The 15,080-nt window shown below is 33.1% G+C and overlaps 1 protein-coding gene across 1 annotated transcript in view; it reads right to left on the bottom strand.

The window, feature by feature from the left end:
• Ggamma30A (guanine nucleotide-binding protein subunit gamma-e) overlaps window positions 1–13,402 on the bottom strand; it is a 110,833-nt gene extending 97,431 nt beyond the window's left edge. The window contains exon 1 of the mRNA XM_077440986.1: window positions 13,187–13,402. Within this exon, the coding sequence (XP_077297112.1) occupies window positions 13,187–13,299 (113 nt within the window). The 5' untranslated portion in view covers window positions 13,300–13,402. The remainder of the gene's footprint in view (window positions 1–13,186) is intronic.
• Window positions 13,403–15,080: the final 1,678 nt, after the last annotated feature.

Genomic DNA, 15,080 nt, shown 5'->3' with positions numbered 1-15,080 from the left:
CGAAAAAAATAGCAGAAGAAAAATGATAATAAATTGTAGTACATTTTTTTGAAATATTGCTGGAAATTGAGATGCTGTAAATTCTAATTAAAACTTATTGAAATGATTTAATATAAGGCAAAGTTTTCAATGAAGAAATGAATTCAAATGGTAATTGATTTTTTTAAAATAAAACTTTTCAATTAGAAGCCTCAATGAGATTTAAATTCCTCCGTAAACTCCTTGCAAATGCAGATATTAAGTCATCCGGCGAGTAGATAAGACATCCGTTAAAAATAACGACAAGCTGTCAGTCGGTTTAAATTATGCTTCGGTTCGCTTTTGCCGAGAACTCCCAGACCCACACCCACACCCCATAGTTCAACCCCATAACCAATTTCGTCCATAATGGATCGAATAATTAAAGTTGGCGAGTGACAAAAGAGTTTTCGCTTGCGGCGTTTCGGCAGCAGTTCGCGCACTCCTCCACCGAAAGTGGATGAAGGCCCCTCCACCGTCGATAGCACCACCTCTGCCAACTTCCTCTTGTCTAGAACGGTGCTCGACTACTATTTAATGGCGTTTTAACTTCGTCGTTAATGAGCGACGAAATTTCTCACACTCTCCCGAGGATCCTAGGGGTCCTTGACCAAGTTACATGCAAGTTATTCGCGGCTTGCTCTCAACTTCTCGATTTTTAGACAATGGACGCGCCACGCTTCAGTTTAGCAACTAACTTTTTCCGAACGCTCGTTCGCCTTTAATAGATATAACTTTTCCGACCGATCTCATTTCTCCCCTCCATCTTCCGATCCTCGAACCGTCCGTCGCGTTTAGCTTTCGAAAGGCGGAGAGAGATAATGTAGGTGGTACAGAAGAAAAATAAGTAAAAAAAGTCGTCGAGAATAAAATAAAACAGACGTTCGACTAGTGGAAACTTAGTAATTGGAAGAAGTTACTTTTATTGCGTGAAAAATTATTCAAGTTAAACTGGGACGTTTTAAAATAGACGACTCTGAACTTTGCTTTGTCATAATATACGATATTATTTTCAGTACTTATTTGCTAAATATATTTTTTAAGCTTATGGAATAAAAATTATTTATTTACACAACTAGATTTAACATCTAAGCTTCATTGTGATATATATTCTTCTAAACGGACACGAAGAGTAACATATAACAATTTCAAGAATGAATTATGATTATAATTCAAAAAGTTAGTAAGTTAATTGTTGTATTTGTCCAGAATCAGTTAGTTAGCACCGAAAAATCTTAATTTATTAGAAACTGTTCTGTTATATTATCTAATATAATTAGAAGATGTTTATGTCCAAATAAATTAAGTACCGTGAGATTTGAATTAAAAAATAATAGTGATTTAAAACTTATTAGATCATAAATTGTGCCAAGATTGCCAAACTATGTAGAGATATCAATGTACATATGTATATAAAATACTTCTAGACCAAATTATCAAAAAAATATGTATTGACATTTATCATGTAGATTATGCAATTATATCTAACTGAACTAAAATATCGTTTGCCATCAAATCAAAATCGGAATAATAAGCGATTAAACAGTATTATAATGTGGTTTTACCTAGAGACTCGAAGCAGATGAATTTACTGCTAAGACCCTTAGTGTGCAATACTCTCATCCGACATACGGTCGGTAACTATAAGTAAATTTTCAGGATATATGTACATATGTATACGTACACACACACACATATATATTATTCAATTCCTAATATTTCAATTTCAATGAGTTCAACTCCCAATATACTTCGAAGAATATATGGACATATAATAATATTTGAGTGAAGAAAAGTGTACTGATATGGTAGCAGACATTAAATTAAAACTTTTTGTTTTTGTAAGTGGTATATTATTAAAAAAGTCCACGTGTCTAATGTAATTTGAAATTTATGTAAATGCCACTTATAGTCTCGTTGGAATGGAAAAAAACTTATTAATTGTTTTCTGAGAAACGAATAATTGGGTAAATCTTTTCCCATAAAATTTATGTCTTTATGAAATTAAAAAAAAATTATAATCTTTTTTCAGGAGAAAATTGATATAAAAATAGTTTCAAGGTATTAGGAAGGTGAGTAGAGATTCTCTTTATGAAGTTGTGATAAATATAATGAGCATACATCACGAAAACTATTTTTATAACGCTAGAAAAATTATTCTATTAATATTTGGCATGTGAGAGGATAATTTCAATATACATATTGCCATACTAATATAATATATGTACATACATGCCAGTGTTATGTATGTACATACAAACATATACTATACATAAATATTATACGAAAAATAGAGTGGTGCCAACTAAATACATATGTACGTATGTAGGTATATTGTATGTATATTGTAGGTATATTTTACGTATGTATTTGTATGTAAATATGTAGGTATATTGGATGGACGCATCATTGAAAATTTAAACTTCCGGTTTATTGATTTTGAATAGTGGTGTTATTTTCGGATGAATGGCGATACTATTGTGAAATCGACGCTCGTTTAAAATATAATATTTTCAGGATGGAAGGTTGAAAACGTGATTTTAATATTGATAGATTTTAATATGTTATAAACGAATGTATTCACCATTATTATTTATCTAATATATTATACATAAAATAATCACGCAATGCAATAATAGTTATATAAATATATACAAAGTTAATATGTAGATAAGTACGTACCTAATCCGAGGGTAACAATAGACTTAGCTCGGATTAAGCGATGGATGGCCGTCGACTGTGGCAGTTGGATATTTAAACTTGAGTAATTAGTTGTTCAGCACATTAGTCCTAGTAGTAGCAGTAGTTCCAAAACGATAAAGTTTCACGAACACACGAACTTGCCACGACTAATTATTATCCCGAAGGTAATTTGCTCGACAGATTCTCAACTGGCGAATGCTTATCCTCCCCCACCTACTGTCTTTTGACAAATGGTCACATTACTTTCGCGCTTGAATGCCGAATAAACGGCAAAATAGTGAGCCAAGTCACGCTTGCCGCGAAAAGTGATGACCTGGTGCGGGAATGTCTGACAAGCATTACGTGAACCCTTGATTTTACCTTTTAAATTGAATGATTTTTACGTATATTTTATTTAAATTCTGTGCACTAATTTTTATTGTACATATTTTTTAAGAAAATTATTTTATGCAATACAATAAATAGGGGGTAAAACTTCAAATATGAACACGCATATTGGAGTAGAATATTCAACACAAGTCTGGCGTTGATTTTTCATCATTTTTCAGACAGTCAAGGTCAAATTAGCTAGTAGTATATGTATATCAGTGGTTGCGTTAATGCTTACAGCCGAGAGGTTCCCGGGTACAAGTTCTGGGTTGACCTCGATTGAAGAGAATTTATTCGGAGTTTTTCTGCAGTGCTGCTGGTCAGACTTGTGATTCCAAATTGATCGTTTTCTATCAGAGTTTGTCAATTAATTTGATTTTATTTTTGTAACCGTTCGTCATCAAATTGGAAATAACCACCCTAACCACTATTTGAATATGATTTCAAATTTATAATCTATAAATTTATATAAGTATAAGTTTAACACTATAGGTGTATAGGTGTTGCTCAGGGGGTAAAAACCGTAATGACATTATGGTGAAATATTTTTTTTATAATTAATAAATATCAAGAAAATTCTGCAGGACCCAACTATTCACGACAGATTTTTAAATATTGAAATGAATCATTGGTACTAAATACAAAATTCTTAATTTTTCAAATAATTTATTCTAATTGACTGTCTTTAAATTGCACGTTGCTATGATTTTTTTGTGTTTTATTTCTGGCCATATTATTGAGTGGTTTTGAAAAGGATTTGACATGTGGTTTAAAATTAATATTTAAACGTTTACAGATTTTATGATAAAAAAAATGGGACGTTATTTTGAACAACTACCAATGTACTCTGATGTACATACTCGTATGTACATGATGTGATTACACAAAGAAACCTTATGTCCAAATTTTAGTTCTCCTTCATACCCTAAGGATCCAATATGCTCCGTAAGTAAAAATTACACAGCCTTAGATATACATACTTATCATAGCAGGTGGATATTTAAAATCGTTGCATCACTTGAGGTGGTGGTATAAAATGGCCAATTGAACTCGGGGCGGTCGGTCTCGATTAATTTTCGCGTTGTGTGCGGTCAATTTGCGAGGGATTTGGAAGTTTTTGCACGTGTCCGCAGGGGTGTCACACCCTCGTCTCTCGGCCCACCCCCACATTCATCTCCTAGCCGTCAAATAAAGCCCGAATATACTCAGGCGTAATACTACATATTGGAATTGCCGCTGGACACAGCTCGTGGTCGTGGTGCTCTCGCGGCCTTGTAAAGCCACGCGTGTCACCTGGGCAGGTATACCCTTATAGATCAGTGGTTGCGGGATGGGGGGGTTGTCGACCGGTAATCTGGGGGATGTTGTGTGTGTGTGATTTGGGTCGTCGAGACGGCGAGGTTTTACGCCTCCCCTCTTTCCACCCACCTGGAAGATTTCCGTCGGTGAACTGATGCAGTTTTCCGCGTCGTCTACGAAATGAGATCGAAAATGGAATCTTTGTGTGGGCTTTAAGGTGTATCGTTTGTATTGAAATTATATTGGAGTTATTAGAGATATTGTTTATGGATGAAAAGTTCAATGGTTTTAATGTTGAAACTGATATATGTATGTATGTAAGGGTTTTTGATGCTATTATGGTCTTAATTCCACTCTGTAATGAATTTCTTCCGAGCGATTCCATACAAATGTTATCTATATTTTTAATTTGTTAAATAATTATCTGTTCCTTCATTCTATCTTTTGATAAAAAAAAGGCCGGTCGAATTAAAAGGCCAATTCTAAGAGTTTTGTATTTTTCAAAGGAAAATATTATAACGTGAATTTTTATAATCTTCGGTAGTGAATATAGGCTGAATGATTTCAATATCATACAAGTAGGAAGTAGGAATAGTATTTTCGATATAGGAATAATATTTTCGGTCGAATCTTTTATTATCCTTAGAATTTTCTATTTTTGTGTAATTTCATTTGTGAGACGATTCATATACCTATCATATAAATTTCAATTTTGTATTTCTTTAGTCGACGTTATGGTAATTTATCTTGAGACTATTTGAAAAATTTTTTGAATGAAATAATAACATACAGAATTGAATATAAATCATTTTTTCAATAAAAGCGACATATATTAATAAAATTTTAAGCATCAGTGTACGTACCGGTTTTTTTTATTGAAGATTGATTAACATTAACTAATTTTGCAACCATAAATTGAGAGCTAACCGTATATAATGTTTAGTATATAATATTTTGCGTGGGAGTTTAAACTTCAGCAAAAAAAAAATTAAAATAATACATTTATATCTAAGTCAAATAATGGTATTTTTTATAAAGCACCATAAAATATTATAATATAAAACGTAAGAGTAATTAGAAAATTTAAAAATAAACTAAAGATAATTTTGCATTGAATCGACAAAACAAACAAACGGCAAATTTAACGGAAAAAGAAATAACTATTATTGCGTGAAAGAAAATTGTAGACGAAAACGATACGTTCGAAAAATTTCCAATACAACGAGGAAAATTGCTTCAGCGTTCTTTTTCTAATGGAAAATTAAAAAAAATATACGTGTCTACGCGAAGAATCCCCGTGGGGTTTTCATTCCATAATTCATGTCGTTTTCTTGTTTGAGTTTAATTTCGTTCTCGTACGGATTTCTTTTTCTTTTGAATTTAACGCGAGCACCCCGATAAAATGCGAATTTTTCCAAAAATTATCAACCCGGTTTTTTTTACGGAAAAACCACCGGAAAATGGCAACGGAAAAAGCTCACGTTTCAATTTTGCGCAATATTTATATACGCGTAAAGTAATGTGAAAGCCCGCTCTATATATTTATATACACATACACGTATAAATATATTCAGACGTGTATATTTAATAGAATGTAGACACGTAGAAAAATAGGTTTCTAAATTGAAATGTCGATGTTTTAATGTGCAAAGCGAACAGAGTGGGCGTTGCTATCGGTAGATATTTTATTTCACGTAGCAAATACAACGTTATATACGATTTTATTTGGCCTATTGAATTTCTGCATTACTGGTGGGTTGAAATGAAAAGAGAGGGAAAAATACTGGCACCTCACTGTTTCCTTTTCTAAATTACACCTGGAAAATCCTTAAAAGATCCTCTCACCGGGTATCTCAAAGAAACTAGCAGAGTCGAATTTGATCCTAGATTTCTATGAGAAAAACCATATTAATCGAATTCAACATTATATAGGTACACATACTAGTGTTATGCCCGTTGAAATTTCAACGGGTGCTTTCGGATTGATACATGAGTTAAATTAAAGTTACAATATGAATAGTAATAATTAATCGGAATTGGAACTGAAATCGGGAATCTGGAATCGAAACTGAAACAAGGATCGGAAATTATTTAATATGGAAAACAATGGTTCAATACTTCGCTAAATAAAATTAGATAATTTATGTGTAAGGTCGAAGACAACTGTAAGCCCGATGTATTAAAATTTTCAATTGAATGCATAAAAAAGCTTGGCTATTATGTTTAGTTAACAAAATGCAATACTCTCCGACTATGAACAATACGGTCAGGCCAGATTCGATACGCGGCCTCGACTCCATTTTATTTTACGAATATCGTTAAAATATAATTAATTTAAATTAAAATATATATATATTTAATTGTTTAATATGAAAAGAAAAAAAAAGGTTCATAACCTCGCTAAATAAAATTATTATGACGTTCGTAAGGAAAAAATTTCAATCGATGTTTAAAAAAAGGCCATTTGAAAAATCGAGGATGGCTTAGTGCCTAACTCGCTGAACTCGAATATACATACATATGTACCTATAAGAGGAAACGTGGTCTCGACGAAATTAATTAATACAAAGCTTAGGCTTTTTATCGATTCATTATGTTCAGTTAGCGTTAGGACACACACACACACAGATTACCGTATTTATATATATGATATAATAAAAATGTATGACCATCAGAGAAGCAAAACATGCTTTTAAAATGAAATTAAGCATAAATTGTTGCCTCAAAAATTGTGTGCGGAATTTCACGTGCCGTAAAAAGACCCACGACAAGAAATGAGAGCCATATTTTCAGACGAGGTTTAGAGCTATGTTTCAGGACCGGAACAAGATTATAAGATCGCTAGAACTTGTATTAAAGGGTTAAGAATTGAGTTCGGGTCCGAAGTTTAAATCTCGGGGATTTCACTTTCAAAGCTCACTTTACAGTATAAATGTTTAGATTAAAACTTTACACGGTAGAATAAATTTTAAATGAATACAGCGACCCGTTGAAAATTAAATCCGTTTATCAGGTATAATATTGAATGTTTTAGAATGAGGTCGGTATATGTAGATTTAGAGGACGATTTCGTGACCCTTTTTAGCGAGTGTTATTTTAAATATTGTAGTATTGGCATTGAAATAAGAAGAACGAGTCGAAAGCTAGTGAGAAAAATATTTTTGTTTGGTTTGAAACGTTCCAATCAGTTTATGTACGCAAGTTTTCGTAAGAAAACCGAGTTGAATTATTTGCGAAAAAGTCGAAAGTTTTCCGATAGCCAACCGAGCAAGCGATCTGGCGAAAAAGAAAGGGAAACGGAAACATCGTAAATATTCCTTACCTTCTCCTACCCCACTAGACTTTTCTAGTTCTCCCCTGATTAATTTCTTATTCGGCTTACATTCCGTGAATTATTCATTTTCGATGGAGTAGTGAACTTGCGCGGAGGCCACGCAGAAGATTTATAAGCGATTCTTATTTTGAGCACTGGCAAACTCGCTCAACTATATCAAGCTATCGAGAGAAAAAAATGCTAAAAGGCGTTAAATGCCTTTTAAAAATTGTCTATAGACTATATTTTCTTAAACACAAAGCATGGAATATGTACATAAATACAACTGACTTATTTTTATTCATATATGCACATACATATATATATATATATATATATATATATATATATATATATATATATATATATATATATATATGTATGTATATCGTATTGCAACTATCATTTTAATACACAAAAAAGGCGACAAAAGCGATATCAAGAACTACCGACCCATTAGTTTACTTTCAGCGGTCTACAAGCTCTTCACGAAGGTTATTACAGAAAGGCTGAAGAATATCCTCGACGAGAACCAACCTATAGAGCAGGCAGGGTTTAGGGCAAATTTCAGCACAATGGACCACCTCCAAGTAGTTGGCGAACTAATCGAGCGCGCCAACGAATATCAACGGCCATTGTGCCTAGGTTTCGTCGATTATGAGAAAGCCTTCGATACAGTTAGTCATAATGCAGTACTTAACGCTCTACAAACACAGGGAGTGCCGGAACCCTATGTGGGACTGTTAGCTGCAATATATAAGAATGCCACAGCTTCGGTTAAAATTTTTTCAGGTACAGATAGATTTAGCATAGGAAAAGGAGTAAGACAAGGAGATACAATCTCGCCCAAGTTATTCAATGCGGTGCTTGAGGGAGTTTTCAGGAACTTGGATTGGGATACAGCCGGAGTAAGCATCAATGGTCGCTTTTTGAGTCACCTTCGATTCGCAGACGATATAGTTTTAGTAGCTCGTGATTCAGCTGACCTACTTATCAGACTAACACAGCTGGACAGGGAAAGTAGAAAAGTAGGATTAAAAATTAACGTAGATAAGACTAAACTAATGTTCAATAGTTATTGCATGCCTGATAGCATCCCCTTAGATGATAAACCAGTAGAAGTAGTAAATAATTATTTATATTTAGGTCAAATAATTGACATGTCTGGTAGTAAAACTGAAGAGATAAAGAGACGTATGAAATTAGGATGGAGTGCATTTGGACGGATGAATGCTGTTTTTAAATCAAAAATGCCACTCTGCCTGAAGAAAAGGATCTTTGATCAATGCGTTTTGCCAGTGATGACGTATGGATGTGAAACTTGGACACTGAACGCCAAGATGCTAAATAAAATGCAATGCACTCAAAGAAGTATGGAACGCTGTATGCTTGGCATAACGAGGAAAGACAGAAAGCGGAACACGTGGGTGAGAAATATGACAAGGGTAGTGGACATAGTGGATAGAGTGAAGAGATTGAAATGGCAATGGGCGGGTCACGTAGCTAGGAGGATGGACGAAAGGTGGACAAAAGAAGTGCTTGAATGGTACCCGAGAGAAGGCAAAAGAGTAAAAGGAAGACCGCAAGGAAGATGGGTGAACGAAATTAGGAAAATGTGCGGAATGAGATGGATGAGTGTTGCGCAAAACAGAGACGAGTGGAAGCGTGTTGGAGAGGCCTTCATCCAGCAGTGGATGGCGAATGGCTGTAAATGATGATATCGTATTGTAAAATTCACATTCGAACTCACATACATATGTATATGTATACCTACATATAAAATACTCCTACATTTGTGTAGTACGTTAGCTAGAAATTAATAATCCGGAAAATCATCCGAAAATGCACGTTTCGAATATGGCACTAGGCTTTGACGGCTTTGTGAAATTTTAGCGCTTCAAAGCTTTGTTTTTCAAAAAGCTCTGGCTTGAGCTTTATTTTTTCCTCGCCGTGTACAATATTTTCGTTTTAAACTCGTTCGCTTTTAATACGACCATATACGTACATACTCACATGTGCAGGTGTGTACAGGTATTCTACCCATAATATTATACATAGGCAGTTTTCAGGTAACTTATCGTGTCCAGGTTTTAAAGCTCGCTAAGCCCGGTCGGTCGTACCCCGTTTATGTGAAAAATCGCCAGCCAACGAACAATATAATAATATGCATACCGAAAAAAAATCCAAGTGACCGAAAGAAAGCATCTCTGAAAAGGGACGACAGTTATAATATTAATTATAGTAAAAAATCATGCCTGCCATTGATAACATGTGCTTTTGAGTGAATTTTTATACTTATTTTTTTAATAAAATATTAAATCATTCGGTTTATTACTTGTGATATTTCCATGCTGGAATTGGTACCAAAATAAGTCATAATAAATTTTTAATTGCATAGTGTCTAGCCCATGTACATAATTCTACGAAATTAGTTTATGGAAGGGTTAACAAACTACTGTGAATTGCGTCATAGTTGACGACATTGGTAAAAGACAAAGGCATTAGACAAAGGTGCTGGGGGTGGGGGTTAAATTTAAATATTTCAAAATACACGAGGAACAAAATATTAGTGAGTGAAATTTTACGACTGCGTGTATTTTTCGTGTTTGACTTTTATGGGGGAAGTTAAAGGGTCAAAAACGGTCAGTTTCGACCATCTGACCGGTGTTTACGTTTGCGGTAACTCCAACGTGCGCGAAAACGTTAAAATGTAACGCGGTTAACTTTGCTCGACTAACTTGATATTAATAAATGCTCTAATTTTAAACTCAAGTCGTGCCGAGAACCACTGACCAGAGCCGAACTATTTTCGAATTTTATTCGTGTATTTTATTAATAAAATTCAGATTTGGGCATCGTTTTAGATTTTGCGGTGCGATAGAAAAGCAGAATAATAAAATAATAAAGTATGATATGTGCAGAAACGAAATTTAATATGAAAATTTTTCATTGTTCGAAATTAGTCGACGACAGGTCGTGAGGAAAATGAGAGAGCTCCCGTCACTTTTCCACTTTCTATCTGGTGAAAAGCTGAGAATTTTCCGACCGACGGAAAATTTGGAAATCTCTCCTCTGCTCTGTTTCATTGTTATGGTAAGTGAGTTAGATATGAATACATCTTTGCTTCGGAAAGTAAAGGAAAAAAAAAATATTCTTCCGAAGCATAAAGAGATCGTTCGTCGAACATTTACCTTACATATTTTAAAACACAATAACGTCATATACATATGTATAGTGTTTATATTACTTTTATCGCGTACAATCTATTTATTATAATGTAAATGTGTACTTATGAATAAGAAATTGTTGAAAAATGATTGTATTGCGTATATTAAAAAAATAAATATAGCGTCTTTGTTAACTAGTTACATACGAATATGCATAATATGAACATACATAAATGCGATGACTAAAAATAATTTTCGGGTTAAACGTCGAAATCCTTTGAAAGAAGTTCAAACGTTTGAATCAATGTAAATAGTGGTAAGAAAACACTTTGAAATTCATCCATGAATTTACTAGACAAACTTTATAATTTCTCAAGTATTAGTTCAGTAGTTTAACACTTTATGTACGTTTTCGCATCTATCCAAATTTGACCTTTACACATATAGGTATATTAAATATAAATTGCTTTAAAAATTCTAAGGCAAGTATATTGTGAAACTAAATTGAACAGATTATACCTATACTATATGAAAATATTAAAACGCCACTAAACAAGATGATTGATCATGTGTACATTTGAGACTGAAATTAATAACAAATCAAAATAAATTAAAAAATATAGTGGAGACTGTATTCATTTTAAAATATATTACAAATACATTTCGAATGGATCATTAAAAATGGTCAACGCAAGTACAGCGAGAGTATTTCATTGTGTTTTAACCACGAATACGTCAATGTATGAATCCATTAATAATTTCATAGCCTAATTTCATAGTATGAATCCATTAATAATTTCACCTGTGTAAATAAAAACGTTTGCAGACTGTATTAAAATCGAATTTCTTGAAAATAATGAGGCATCTTTATCATAATTCTAATTACATCGAAATGCCGAGAAACAAGTGTTATTTTTACATTAAGCGTCCAAATTGAAGATTTTCTTGACACTTCTGGCAAAAGAGAATAAATTAATTAGATAAAAAGCACTCTCGATGATTACCATAATTATGTTCGCTTTTACGTAAAATTGGTGTTCTATATTAAATTAATTATTGTACAAGAAATATAGCGAAAATTTCATTAAACATAAACATTTCTCCCACGCCACAATTACGCCCCCGTTATAACGTATGTATTTATTATATAGGTACATATTTTAAAATGAGATAACGTTCAATTTAAAAAATATATGTACATAATAATGCGCATTGTGTAAATTCAATCTTCGATAATATGTTTTGAATAATGTTACGTGCGGCCGATGAAATTCGGGTCATTGTCGTTTTGATAATATATGATAAGATTGCATGAATTGTATACGGAAAAATTATCAATGCATGCATTATATGTACATATTATTACCATTGACAGAATATTACACATGTACAATATTACAATACGAAAATGGCATACGGCTAAAGTATATTCTATTAAAGTACATGTATTTATAATATATTTCATGGATAGGAAAAATAGATACAAATAAAATACTTTACGTTATATGACAAATAATATTAAACTATGTTCATACATATGTAAGTAAGATATTACTACCAGCGGAAACCTATAATTGGTCTTTTGTAATGTATTTTATTATTTGTTCTGTTATGATTTAAGACTATTGGTTTTCCTTTTAAAATAAAATAAAATAAAGTAGTTACTTTAAATGATTTGGAAAGTACTTCATAATAAATTTGGCAAAATTGCATATGAATCATTTTTACTATCAATTACGTTTAAACTAAAAATAATGTTACAAATTCCAATATGTATATATACTCGTACATATGTGTAGACGAAAGTGTTTAAATATATATGTATGTACATATTTAATAATGCCAATCAAAAGACATTTCAACATTCTACCTATATACCTATGGATAAAAGTTTAATACATAAAAACATACATAAAGAGGTAGGGTCGTTAATAGAAAAAAAATTAGACTGTTACAAATAATAATGAAAAACCGATTAAATCATCAAACCAACCAAATCATAATATGACGTTACAATATTTCAACAAACCCCACCCAGTTTGGTCGAATACGTATGTATATACCGGAAAATTTTCACATACGTACATCAAACCGGAAGAAAAACTCACACGGATATAGGCGTGCGAGATTGAATGCGTGCAGTTTCCCCGTTCCGCAAATTTTCCGCACATAACCTCAAAGTGCGGCCTAAGAGCGAAACGGGCGACGCCGACGAAATCGATCGGACACGTCAAATGCGGGGGCGCACGGGGGGCCAAAGGGGCGCCAAGCGTGCGCCCCCCACGATTCGAATGATTAGATGAGTGTGGATACTTACGCCGCTATGGACTTGGAGAGGGGCCAGCGCTCCATGGAAGCCTGGTACTTCATGTTCTCGATCTGCTTCTTGAGTGCGTCCTTGTCCATGGCTGCGAGGATACTGGCCTCCATGGCGCAGGTCCGAGGGGGCGCGGGGCGGCAGGGGGCGGCGTGGGGGGCGGCAGGGGGGGCGCCGGCGCCTGCAAACGACGCCGACTCATTCAGACGCTCGCAATACTATGCTGTGTACTACATTCACATCGACAGTGCATTTGTCTACTGTTTTAATATCTTACACTAATATGATATGCAAAAATACAATTCCTATACATAATAATATACATGTCGTACGTAAGATATTCGATTGATGTCAATTCTATCGATGTGCATATGCGATTGCAGGTTCGCGTGCGTTAAATTGCTTTATTTTGAATGCACAATGAAATAATATATAATATAATATCTAGTTGACTCAACAATTTAAATACCCAGTTGATGCTAATATTATCGTATCGAAGCATTGAATATACATACATATGTACATAGTTATCGTATTTTATTTATTTAAGAAAAATTTTAACATATTTTAATATAATATTAAATATGTTAAATATTTAATATAATATTAAGCGTATAAAATACGCTTATCTATATATATGTATATAATATTTCAGTATATCAATGCGTACGAATCGTACGAGTTGATATACTTACTTTTGTTTGCTTTGTAAAATATGATTGAAATGCTGATATGAAATATTCCTGATATCAAAAATGGCATTGACTATATAAAATACTATGTGGAGAAAATTACGTTTATAGTATTATAAAAAATAAATTAAAATAATTATAAAAAAATTATTTATCAGTTGTTAACATTTGAGTATCAAATTATTAAACACATAATATTGAAAACTAGAAAATGCTTATTTTTTTCAATACATATCAATTAACTTTAATAAAAGTATCAAATTCATTTATAATGACGAAATATTAATCAGTGATACAAATTTATTATAGAATAAAATAATTTAAATCTTCAGTTTTTTACTTTATCTATGTACATAGTAACAAAAGACGAAGTTTTGTTTCAATAAACGGTCAGCAACTGTTACGAAAAATTTGTATTTTTTACCGATAATAAACCAAGGTAAAAATAAAGGCCATTGAAAAAAAATTTGATTTGTACGTCCTGAATTGGGTATTTTGATAATATTATTTTAACAATGTTTAAGTAGTATTTAGTAATCAAATGAACACATATAAATTTGGCACTGAATTACGAGGCATATCATAGCGAAAAATTTTAATTCATGCAACCATATGTTCGGAATTATAGTTTCTATACATGATCAAAATCTAAATGATGCATAAAGGTCTATTCATACAAGCACAGTACGTACCGGCATTACGAAAATTACTCTTTAGTACATTCTACCTATGTATGTATATATATATATATATATATATATATATATATATATATATATATATATATATATATATATTCAGTAATGTGTACGCGGCGTGTCTGAAACAGCAGCTACCAACACGATCCATTCATATTATACAGCAGTATATGACAACGAAACGTATATTTCCAATAAAACTGTGCAAATATTCACACACGACGTGACGTCATAGTGGCGAATGTACGCGCACTAACGAAGGTGCGCATGTGCATATGAATATTTTCGGAAACGTCATGTTGTGACAATATTGACTCGACGATACGACGCAAGCAATATTGCGCCCTATCGTCGCGCTCTGTAATGTATGTATATGTAAGCCGATTTTGCCTTTCACTCAGTCGAAACTTGTCTGAACGTGCCGGAACCGTGACGTACTGGATAGTATGAATAGAAATGGTTTTTTACGTAAACTGCTGTGCTGTAGCCGTGAACTGCTGGATA

This window comes from Arctopsyche grandis, chromosome 11 (genome assembly GCF_051622035.1).
Source record: "Arctopsyche grandis isolate Sample6627 chromosome 11, ASM5162203v2, whole genome shotgun sequence".
Classification (NCBI taxonomy): Eukaryota; Metazoa; Arthropoda; class Insecta; order Trichoptera; family Hydropsychidae; genus Arctopsyche; species Arctopsyche grandis.
Note: the sequence above shows the minus strand (reverse complement) of the source record. Positions and strands in the feature narration are given on the sequence as shown.